The 12,227-nt window shown below is 45.4% G+C and overlaps 1 protein-coding gene across 1 annotated transcript; it reads left to right on the top strand.

The window, feature by feature from the left end:
- The first annotated feature begins 1,380 nt into the window (after positions 1 to 1,380).
- LOC138737022 (nuclear receptor subfamily 0 group B member 2-like) lies at positions 1,381 to 4,824 on the top strand. The gene is made up of 2 exons (XM_069887395.1): positions 1,381 to 2,500; positions 4,272 to 4,824. The coding sequence occupies exons 1-2, from the start codon at positions 1,933 to 1,935 to the stop codon at positions 4,517 to 4,519; spliced, it is 816 nt and encodes a 271-aa protein (XP_069743496.1). The 5' UTR covers positions 1,381 to 1,932; the 3' UTR covers positions 4,520 to 4,824.
- The last annotated feature ends 7,403 nt before the right edge of the window (positions 4,825 to 12,227 follow it).

The following is a 12,227-nucleotide window of genomic DNA, read 5'->3' as shown; positions in this document are numbered from 1 at the left end:
GATTTAATATTTGGCATGGGAAAGCAGAGTTCATGGAGTAAATTGAGGTAGCATGTAGCGCAATTAATTTTTGAAATCCACTATTCTGAACCATTTTGATTTTGCTTTGAAATACTGGGTCCTTTATAAAAGCTAAGCCCTAATGAGCATTGGGGCAAATAAACATTAGGATAGTGTGTCTCATAGCTGTAAGGGGAGAGAGTCAGTATGATAGCAACCAAAACTATTTCCGTGGGGTCTGCACACATTGCTAAAATATTGCTTAGTCTTGCTTTTAAAAACCACTCCTTTGTTTTTGACAAGTTTTTTTCTGAAAAGACCTCTGTGGTAGGACACTGCCAATAAATGCTGAGAAGATATTCTCTTCGAGTCCTCAAACTTCCACCCAAAAAAATCTTGACTTTATATTATGGACAGTAACAAACTTTAATTTGCACTTCATTCTCTCATTTCCCTTTTTCTATTTTCATTTTTCTGTTCTTGCTCCTTTTGTCTTTTGAAGGAGTATATAACTTATTGCGATCTAAAGTGCCATCATGCAGATCTGAATTAATCTGTGAACTGCAGGATCCATCATAATTAAGTTAGATCTGACCATTTGCAGAACCTAAAGAGTTGCCCTTGATAGAAGTTGGGGACAGGAACCTAGTCTAATTTTCCTCTCCTTGTCCTGAATAATTGGGATGTTGGCTGATATGAGCAAACAGTGAATCGAATATAGTAATGTCCATTTTGTGGAGTTCAAAGCCATTGAGGCCATGTACTGCTGCTTTACAATCCTGATAAGCTTGTCCTGACAGGCAGTTGACTCACTTCCATCGTCACTTGATAAATAATTTCACAAGGTGTATGAAGGAAACCTTTGAACCTCTCCAGGACCTGAGCTATAGAGAGGTTAGGAGGCTAGGGCTTAATTCCTTGGAGCACAGGAGAATGGGGAGTAAACTTAGAGGTGTACAAAATTATGAGAGGAACAGATTAGGTGAATACTGAGAGTCTTTTGCCCAAAGTAGGGAAATTGGTAAGCAGAGGACATAGGTTTGTGAGGGCGGGGAAATTTAACAGGAACCTTTGGGTTAATCTTGTGGAGGAAGTAATTGAGGCCGATGCTATTTCAACATTTTAGAAAAATTGGACAATATATGGATAGGTTAGGTTTAGAGGGATATTGTCTAAACATAGGCAGGTGAGTCTGGTGCAGCTGGGATTTTTGATTAGCATGGGCAAGTTGGGCTGAAGGGCCTCTTTCTATGCTGTATGACTTCATGACTCTGAGGTATTCGACTTTAGGGAAGCTTCTCACCTTCTTCCTGCATATTCTGCCTCCCTATTAAGAATGTTGAAGTTGAGAGATTTTCCTTTTAGGGCTTTGGAAATGTGATCCATTACTACTTAATCCCAACAGAACACATCTTCAACTAATGGGCTGTTATGATTTCAGTGACACACTAGAGTTTGAATTCTACCTTTCAAATATTGGCATCAAAATAACTGAAGTAGTTCCAAAGGCAATGTACATATGTGAAACTTATTTTCCATTTGCTTGTTTTCAAGGACAGCTAGAAATTGATGCAATTCCCAAGGTTGTAAAACAATTACATCACTCTAGGAGGCAGCAGGGAGAGGTCATCAGTACCAAGGTACGGATGTCTCCTTCATTGCAGTGTACGTGAACAACATTATATCCGCTGTTAATCTTGCAGAGATAAAGCTCTCACCATTCCTACCATTCAGAGAAATCATGTAACCAATCAACATTTAAAAAAAAATCTATTTGAATGAATCAGCCACGCCTGGTTTGCCTTTAAATGGTAGAAGAGGCTAGCTGAAGTTCAAGGTACTTTTACAGCAGGGGTTATGCTAAGCCTATAAAAGCAGGGTTCAGTGACTGTGAAATTAGATAAGGCAGAGAAAGATTGCAGGCAGTTAAAAATGGCTTGTGTATCACAATCAGTAAGCTTTGATAAATGTTTTTGCGGACAGGGATCACACAGCAGCATTCTCTACAGCATTCTTAACAAAGACTATTCCAAGGAATCAAACTACTGTCACTTTCGACATCACCATCACCCTTCAGCTCTCGGGTGCTCCTGTGAGTCCAGAAAAAAAGTTGTTCTCAAAATACCAGAACTCACATGTAGACTAGCCTCAGAGGTGCTACTGAAGACATTGAATTTCATTAAAAATTTGCCATCATTTTGTCAACTTCCTGAGGAAGATCAGGTCCTGTTGGTGCAGAATTGCTGGGCTCCACTCTTTGTCTTGGGCTTAGCTCAGGAAAGAGTGGACTTTGACGTGGTTGAAGCTGTGGCACCCAGCCTGCTGAGAAGGATTCTCCTAAATCAGAAATCGATGGATGGTGAGAATCAGGAGACAGACCCGAACACCCCAACTCTTGCAGAAGTTCAAAGAATTAAGTTATTTCTTCTGAAGTTTTGGAGCATGGATATTAGTACCAAAGAGTATGCATATCTCAAAGGCATAACTCTTTTCAATCCAGGTGAGTCAATGCAATTTAGAATGTTTTAAAATCAGGATTAAAAAATATATATATTAATTACAAAATAGATAAATATTAATCTTCATGCTGATTTTCAGTGAAAAGTAATGTTCTTATAAAATTGCCTTTCTTTGAGGAAATGCTTTCATGTGCCAGATCTCTCCATTGTTTATTACCTACAATCATCACGTTAAAATTATTAATTAAACACTAGGTTCTGAAAAATTCCATTTTTTATCGTTTGATAATCCTGTTTTGACTATAATATTCCTGGCATACTTTTAGTATGGCAGATCTATCTGCTCAGAACCTTTCTCAGCACTGTCAAGTCCACATTCTTGCAAGATTGGCACATATTATGTGGGGAACGTACATGGAGAAATGGAGTAAAAAGTGTGGAGAAACTCAGCATCCATAGGAGGAAACAATATATAACTAACGTTTCGGGCCTGACCCCTTCGTCAGGGTAACCTGTCAGGTTTTAAATGTACACCTTTCTAAGTGCCACTGGTGGTGGAAGGACGAGGGTGAAGGACTTTTATAGGTCAAACTGTGATTCAAACTTAGGCATGAAGAATTATAATGAAAACGGAGAAGGAAACAAGCATATAGTCGATGGCAATGGCCTCCCCCTCTCTCAGTTCTGATTTTAATGGTTTGGCGAAGTAAGAAGGCAAATAACATTTTGGCAGGAAGCCTAAACAGTCAAAGCTATAGGAAGTTGTTCTGAAGCCATGTAACGCTCTCATCCAGACTACACAGGTTCAGTGTTGCCACCAAGACTCAGGAAAGATATTCCTCAGCCCCTGGTGGTGGTTCAGAAAAATAGCATGTCTACTTCCTTTCAGAAGAACATAAGTCTGAATTATGCAGAACAATAGAGAACAGAATTGTAAAAATAAAAAAAAAACTTAAAAGGGCATTATTCTGAATTACTTTCTATAACACAGAAGGAGGCAATGGGTTAATGCCAGCAGGACAATCCCATCTGAACATTTTGTGGATTGTGCAATTAAATTCCCTCTCTCCTATTTCCCTGTAATCCATTTTATTTTTTCTTTCATGCACATTTTAATGTTTTCATTGTACTAATTAACAGTAACCATATTGAGATGTGGGGAGTAGATCATTCAGCTGAAACAGTCACAGGGAGGATCTGCAAACTTCCCTCAAGCAGTACCCAAGGTTAGAATTAAACTGAGGTCCCCAGAGAGATATATACGAGAATGGAAATTTTGTTGAAAATTTCACATTTCAACTGTCTCCTCTAAACAAAGGAATGATGTTTGGACTAAAGAAATGGGTATTTAAGGTGAATGTAAATTTGTTCTTTTAATGTAGGAGACATTTTCTATTTTGCGCTGTACATTTTTTCAGTCTAGCTTATGACAATTTGATGCCAGGCAATAATAATGCTCTCGTGAATAGACAATCCAAGATATGTTTGAATCTTTATCTTCTTCACCTATTGGTTGCGTGTCTTAGCTGAAATTGGGTGCTTGCTGAGTGGGGAAATCTGTTTTTAGTCACATTGGCAATGAATCATTAATCAGATGTTTCTGATGAGAATTATTTGTTGAGTTTTAATCCAATATCATTCACCAATTAATGATAGGTCACTGAGTGAAAAAAATATAGATTTGTGTTCTTTTGTTGATTTATTTTAAAAAATTCAATGTTATTAATGTTATTGTAAATAGTCTTTAGAACATAAGAGTGAATATGTGTAAAATCTTATTAACAGGCACAGTCTCTCTATTTTGTACTACAGATGTTTCTAGTTTAAGAACACCTCATTATATACTGGCCTTGCAGCAAGAAGCTCAGCACACGCTAAATGAATTCATCGGGATGATGCACAATGGAGATCAGATGAGGTTTGCTCAAATACTATTGACACTCTCCACTCTCAGAATGGTCAGCACTACGTCAGTCACAGAACTATTTTTCAGACCAGTCCTGGGGAAAGTGAATATGAATGAGCTGCTCCTGGAGATGCTCTGTGCAAAGCTGAATTAACTTGCAATTAGCAATCATTTACACTTGAAACTTCTTAATACTTTTTACAATTTGTTATAGTTCTGCATGTAGTGACTATTTGTGCACCAGCCCCCCCACATCTCCATCGGGCACACAAAACTCAAAACGGTCAACCAGTTTACCTATCTCGGCTGCACCATTTCATCAGATGCAAGGATCGACAATGAGATAGACAACAGACTCGCCAAGGCAAATAGCACCTTTGGAAGACTACACAAAAGAGTCTGGAAAAACAACCAACTGAAAAACCTCACAAAGATAAGCGTATACAGAGCCGTTGTCATACCCACACTCCTGTTCGGCTCCGAATCATGGGTCCTCTACCGGCACCACCTACGGCTCCTAGAACGCTTCCACCAGCGTTGTCTCCGCTCCATCCTCAACATCCATTGGAGCGCTTACATCCCTAACGTCGAAGTACTCGAGATGGCAGAGGTCGACAGCATCGAGTCCACGCTGCTGAAGATCCAGCTACGCTGGATGGGTCACGTCTCCAGAATGGAGGACCATCGCCTTCCCAAGATCGTGTTATATGGCGAGCTCTCCACTGGCCACCGTGACAGAGGTGCACCAAAGAAAAGGTACAAGGACTGCCTAAAGAAATCTCTTGGTGCCTGCCACATTGACCACCGCCAGTGGGCTGATAACGCCTCAAACCGTGCATCTTGGCGCCTCACAGTTTGGCGGGCAGCAACCTCCTTTGAAGAAGACCGCAGAGCCTACCTCACTGACAAAAGGCAAAGGAGGAAAAACCCAACACCCAACCCCAACCAACCAATTTTCCCCTGCAACCGCTGCAATCGTGTCTGCCTGTCCCGCATCGGACTTGTCAGCCACAAACGAGCCTGCAGCTGACGTGGACTTTTTACCCCCTCCATAAATCTTCGTCCGCGAAGCCAAGCCAAAGAGAATAGTAAACTATCATTTGTTGTGTGTACATTGAGGTATTTTATTAGCAAATACTTATTTATACTTTGGTTTATTAAAATAAAACTGTGATTTTCAATCTATATCATTTTTCCATGTTGACTCTCTTTAAAGTACCTGCAATAAATAAACACATCAGAAATAAATATGGCAAAAAAACAACAGGCAGAGTTAAAAAAAAAATTTCAAAACCATTGCTGTCATCAAAGTTCTCCTTCAGTCAGTGAACGTGTAGAAAAACTGTTGATCAGATTCACATTTCAATCAATACAACTCACCTTCACAAAATGATATAAACAAGAATCCATGATGATGAGTTTATTGTCATATACATTGTACAGTGTACATACGCACCAATATTCTTACTGCTGGCAAGGAACAGGCATTTCTATAATAAACTGTAATAGTATACCTTAAATTAAAAAAGAGATAATAAACATAAAATATGGATAACTAATAAGTCAAGAAAAAAAGTAATGTTTCAATAGTACGTCTTTTATGGGGTGTTGGAGCATTTCATGATTAGATTAACAAAGGGAGGTTCAAGAGCCTGAAAGCCGATGGAAAGACAATGTTCTTGGACCTAAAGGATCCATATTTTGGGCTTCAGTACCTTAAACCTGAAGGTAGCAGTAAGAAGTTGTTGTGACCAGGGTGATGGGAGTCCTTTATGATGTTGGCGGCCTTCTTGAGACAGTGCTTCATTTAGATGTCTAAATGGGAGATTGGAGCCTGTGAGGGACCTGGCTATGTTCACTACCTTCTGCAGCCTTCTGCATTTCAGGGCTTTTAAATAACCAAACCAGGCTGTTACACTATCTGTCAGTATACTTTCCATAGTGCACCTGTAGAAGTTTAATAGAGTATTTGATGATGTGCCATGTAAGTATAGGCAGGGGTTTGGCTTATTCATGGTTGCCTCGATGTGTTAGCTTCAGAAATATGGATGCCTAGGAACTTGAAGGTACTAACCTCTCCACCTCCGTCCCATCACTGCAGACAGATCCCTTGGTCTCCCCTTCCTAAAGTCAGCAATAGGTTCCTTGTCTGGGTGATGTTGAGATCAAGATTGTTGTTTTGGTGCTGTCTCATCAGATTTCCAATCTCCATCCTGTATTCTGACTAATTTCCAGTTAATTGATCAACAACGGTGGAGTCATTACTGAATTTATAGCTTGCATTGGAGTCAAACTGAATTAAAGGATTTATATTTTAAATATTCTTCTTAATTTCTGACTTCTTGATCCAAATTCAAATTATATAGGGTTTTTTTCAAAGGGTTCCAACCCAAAACATTAACCATTCTGTATTTCTCCCACTCATAGTGCTCGTCTCACTAAGTTATTCCGGCAGATTGTTTTTTGTTCCAGATTCCAGCATCTGCAGTTCGTGTTTCTCTGCTTCAAAAGCTTCTTGCTTCATAAAGCTTAATTTGTATCTAAATGTAAAAAGTATTATACAAGAGTTCCATATTATACAAAGTGAAAGACAGATGCTTGAAAATTAGACTGCATTTTTGTGCTCAACATCGTCCAATTTTCTGAAATAAACTGTGAGTGAAAATTGAAGATTTATAGATTGTAAATTCAGCAATCAAGGTTTATAATTGATACGCATTATCAATGACTCCAAACCTGGCCCAACTCCATATGCTTGAATGAATGGAGAGGGCTAGGGAGGTCGACCTTTATGGCCAGGTCACAGGGGGAGGGGTTACAGGGGATTGAGTCATCAGCCACTTATACACAGGACAACACAGAACAGTATATACATTTCACCACAGTAATATACCAAAAGACCCTGGGCAGTGATGTCTAGCAACATGCAACCTACAGCTGAGTAGAACTTTCAGAATTTTTTTTTCAGATTGGACTGGCCTCCATGATCAATTGTGGTGAAAGGCATTTGAATAGATGTATGGACTGGCCAATGCAAACCTAAATGATCTTCCCGAACCCCTCCCGAGGGTCCACTACGGATTTCCCAAAAAAGGCTGGCATGCCCCTCTTGCTCCTGTGCCTGGAACCTGGCCAAGTTGTGTATCAGTAATGTTCAGGTTTTTGGTAATTAAAGCTGTTTAATCACTCCATCATGTCAACGTTATTGTGTGCACAGTAGTGCTGGACACAGCCAAGAAAGACTCAGCCACCACATTGAAAGTCGTTAATGACGGTTTTTATTCAAATTCGGCGCACGCCCTTTTAAGGGCAACATGAGCTCAGTCATCTCGTGCATTGTGACATCATAATCGTTGCTCCAGGCGCACGCTGGGCAGGAGACTTGAGGCAGGAAGAAAACCCTGACAGTGCCATCTTCTCATGGCTGCCCCGCCATGTGGTGTACACACGCCCCGCCATGAGAGGGTCCACACAATCCCCCCAGAACCGGCTATTCATCCTGTCGCTTGGGCAGGTAGCCCCGGCGTTTGGGCATGGCTGTCTGCACCGGCCGTGATAGGTCTAAGTGCGCCGTCTTCAAATGGTCCACGGTGAAAATTTCGTCTTTACCCCCTATGACCAAAGTGAAAGTCTGCCAGACTGCTGGAGGACCTTGTATGGACCTTCGTATGGGCATTGTAAAGGTGCCGTATGTGGGCCGCGCCAAACAAATACAAATTCCACCGAGTCCAGCTCTTTGGGACGAAGTGTTGGCCGAATGCTATAATGTGAGGGAGGCGGGGGGTGGGGGGTGGCTAGTGAGGATAGTTTCTTACAGAGATCTGCCAAAAGGTTCGCGTGCTCGGACATGACGTTGGGCTCTGGGCCAAAGAATTCACTGGGCAGCAAGAGCGGCGCGCTGTAGACCAGTTCTGCAGAAGACGCCTGTAGGTCCTCCTTGGGTGCTGTGCTGATGCCGAGGAGGATCCAGGGCAGTTCGTCTGCCCAGCCTGGGCCGGTGAGGCGAGCTATGAGGGCGGATTTCATATGATGATAAAACCTCTCCACTAAACCATTTGCTCTGGGTGGTAGCTGTGGGGTGGTGGAGTTTAACCACCAGGAGGTTCTCCAGCTGAGCCCAGATCGTGGAGGTGAACTTGGTGCCCGTCACTGGTGATGTGCACTGGGACTCCGAACTTAGCGATCAAATTACTGACTAGGTTCCTGGCGCACATCTCTGCGGAAGCCTCTTTGATGGGAAAGGCCTCCGGCCATCTCGTGGTCCGATTGACTATTGTGAGAAGGTAGTGCGCTTCTCTGGACACCGGCAGGGGGCCTACAACGTCAACGTGAATGTGCTGAAATCTCCACACTGCCGAGTCAAATTGCTGGATTGGGGCCTGCATATGCCGGTGGACCTTGGAGGCCTGGCACCTGCTGCAGCTCCTCGCCATCTCGGCCACCTCCTTTTAGAGCCCATGCCACAAAAACCGCTCTGCCACCATTCGCACCGAAGTCTTCACCGAGGGGTGGGCTAGCTCATGGACTAAGCTGAAAACCATCGACCTCCACTGCGGTGGGACTACCGGGCACGGCAAGCCGGTGGAGACATCGCAGAGCAGCATGTCCGGGCTGTTGGGCGACTGAATGTCTTGGAGCTCGAAGCCAGAGATGGCGGTCCAGAGAGCCTGCGTCTCTGTGTCCAGCTTCTGCCAACTGTGTCCATCTTGTGCCAACTGTGTGTATTCAAGGCCGGGCACGAGATAGTTGATCGCCAGACGAGAGAGCGCATCCGCCATGACGTTGTCTTTGCCTGCCCTGTGCCAGATGTCGTTGGTGAACTCCGACACATAGGAGAGGTGGCGTTGCTGGCGAGCTGACCATGGATCTTTGGCCATCACGAGTGCCTGTGGGAGGGGCTTGTGGTCCATGAACACTATGAAGGGCCTGCCCTCCAGAAAGTATCGAAAGTGCTGGATGGCCAGGTACAGTGCCAGGAGCTCCCAGTTGAAAGCGCTGTACTTGAGCTCTGGCGGGCACAGCTGTTTGCTAAAGAAGACCAGAGGGCGCCACTGTCTGTTGAGCCACTGCTCGAGTATGCCCCCTACCACCGTGGCTGAGGCATCCACCGAGAGTGCCGTGTGTCCTTCCAGGTGTGGGTGCACCAATAAAGTTGGGTTGGCGAGGGTTTTCTTTGTTGCAGCAAAAGCGGTCTCTGACCAGGCCAGGACTTTCTCCTTAGTGGCGATCAATGTGAACAGCGGTCGCATGGTGCGGTTGGTGACGGGGATGAACTGATGATAAAAATTCACCATCCCCACAAACTCCTGGAGGCCCTTGAGGTTGGATGATTTGGGGAACCGCTGGACAGCCGCGACCTTCTCTAGCACTGGGGAGCACCTGCTGACGAAATGATGTGCCTCAGGAACTGCAGCGTCTGCTTGCCGAACTGGCACTTGGCCAGTTTAACTGTGAGGCCAAACTTCGTCAGTCAGGCAAACAAGGCATGGAGGTGGGCCTTGTGCTCTTCGGGGTTGCGGCTGGCAATAAGGATATCATCCAGGTAGATAAACACAAAGTTTAAATCCGTACCCACTGTGTCCATGAGGCGCTGAAAAGTCTGGGCCATGTTCTTGAGGCCGAAAGGCATACGCAGGTGTTCAAAGAGGACAAAAGGGGTGATGATTGCCATCTTGCTGATGTCCTTGGGGTGGACCGGGATCTGATGATACCCACGCACCAGATCGACCTTGGAGAAGACTTGCGCGCCAAAGAGATTGGCCGAGAAATCTTGAATGTGTGGAACCAGGTACCTGTCCGGTTTGGTTGTGTCGTTCAAATGCCGGTAATCACCGCAGGGTCTCCAGTCCCCAGAGAATTTGGTGACCACGTGGAGAGGGGATGCCCAGGTGCTGTCTGAGCAACGGACGATCCCCAACTCATGCACCTGGGAAAACTCCTCCTTTGCCAGCTGCAGCTTCTCGGGCGAAAGTCGTCTGGGCTTGGCGTGCGGAGGGGGGCCCTGTGTAGAGATATGGTGGTTATACCCCATGCTGGGGTAAGGTGGCGCTGAATCGTGGTTGGTGGGGAACTCATGAAGTATGTTTGAATACTCATCCCTGGAAGTGGCAATGGCGGCGATCTCGGGCCTGCAGGCATTTGTGGTGTCCAGGCACACCGAATGGAAGGTGTGAGCATTGACCAGCCTCTTGCCCTTTATGTTGACCAACAGTCGGTGTGCCCTCAGGAAGTCGGCCCCTAACAATGCAGTACCCACTGAAGCTAACACGAACTTCCCTGCGGGTACCGAAGGTATAGATGGTGGAATCATTGGCTGCCCACAGGGTGGGACCACGGGATCGTCTGCATATCTCGAGGGTGGTGGCGGGCAGGATGCTCAGATCCGCTCCTGTATCCACCAGGAAACATTGGCCAGTGAACCTGTCGGTAACATGAAGGAGGCTATCCACATGGTCAGCCATTGCAGCCATCAATGGTGGCTGGCTGGGTCATTTCCCCTGGTAGTCACACGGTTGTCAGCACTTACGAGCTTGTGCTCCCCAGCGCTGATGGTAAAATCACCAGGTGGAATGGTGCTCCTCCTGCTTGTGCTTGGGGGAGTGTTGCGGCCGGCTGGCTCTTGGTCGCGCAATCCGACTGAGGGTTGCTTCATTCTCCCTCTTGGTGCACCAGAGGGTGTCAGCTCGGGCTGTGACTTGGCGTTGATCCGTGAAGTCCTCATCTGCTAGGAGTAGTTAGATCTCCCCGGCAGCTGCTCGAGGAAGACCTGACAGAATAGGAAACAAGGTTTGTGATCCTCCGCTAGCACCGGCATCTTGTCTATTAGGGCCGATGGTGTGCGATCCCCAAGCCCGTCGAGGTGCAGGAGCCTGGAGACACGCTGCTGAGGGGAGAGTCCGAACGTACCAAGGAGCAGGTACTTGAGGCCAGGATATTTACCCTCGGCCAGTAGGTTGTGAATTAGATCGTCCACCCAGGCTGCCCTTTCTTCGTCCAGCACACTCACGACATGGTAGAACATAGTGGTGTCTGCTGAAATGTTCCTCAATTGAAACTGCACCTCCGCCTGCCTGAACCACATACGCAGGCAATGGGTCCAGAAGGGGGCAGTTTGATGGCAACGGCGTTGATCTCTGCCATATCCCATGTTCTTGAGACCAGAGAGGCATCTGGGCTCAATGGGGTCACCATCGTAGTGCTGGACACAGCCAAGAAAGACTCAGCCACCATATTGAAAGCCGTTAATGATTGTTTTTTTTTCAAATTCGGCGCACGCCCTTTTAAGGGCTCAGTCACCTCGTGCATTGTGACATCATAATTGATGCCCCAGGCACACACTGGGCAGGAGACTTGAGGCAGGGAGAAAACTCTGACAGCGCCATCTTCCCATGGCTGTCCCATGCGGGGCCGGTTCGCCATGAGAGAGTGCGCCGCCATAGCACCAACAAAAGCTGTGGAAGCTCAGCATATGGGACAAAGCAGCAGTGATTAGGAAGATGCCCAGTGGAGTCAAGCCAACCATGTGGTGCAGTAGCAGACTCTTCCCTGGGGTCTGCATCGACTCTGCAGTGGATAATGGGAGAAGTTTGCCAGCTAACCACACTCACGATTAAATCCAGGGAGCCGAATGCAGACGTTACCTTCGAGAGGTGGCCTCACAGGATGCAGATGTTCATGTGCCACTTCGACCTAAAGGATGCTGAAGATAAGTACAATCTCCTGTTTGCATCAGTGGGCAATTGGGCATTTCAAATAATTAGAGAATGCCGAACATACGACAAGGTGATGGGCCTGCTAGTTTTGGACCCTGATGAACTCAATGTACGTGAGGTACAAATTAATGCGGAGTTCGCTCGGGTGTT

This window comes from Narcine bancroftii, chromosome 6 (genome assembly GCF_036971445.1).
Source record: "Narcine bancroftii isolate sNarBan1 chromosome 6, sNarBan1.hap1, whole genome shotgun sequence".
Classification (NCBI taxonomy): domain Eukaryota; kingdom Metazoa; phylum Chordata; class Chondrichthyes; order Torpediniformes; family Narcinidae; genus Narcine; species Narcine bancroftii.
Note: the sequence above shows the minus strand (reverse complement) of the source record. Positions and strands in the feature narration are given on the sequence as shown.

Bases quoted from the DNA above. Each gene is read 5' to 3' on its own strand.
- LOC138737022 (XM_069887395.1), top strand. From the start codon at position 1,933: ATGGCTTGTGTATCACAATCAGTAAGCTTTGATAAATGTTTTTGCGGA. The intron at 2,501-4,271 runs GTGAGTCAATGC...TTTGTACTACAG, and splicing joins CATAACTCTTTTCAATCCAG to ATGTTTCTAGTTTAAGAACA.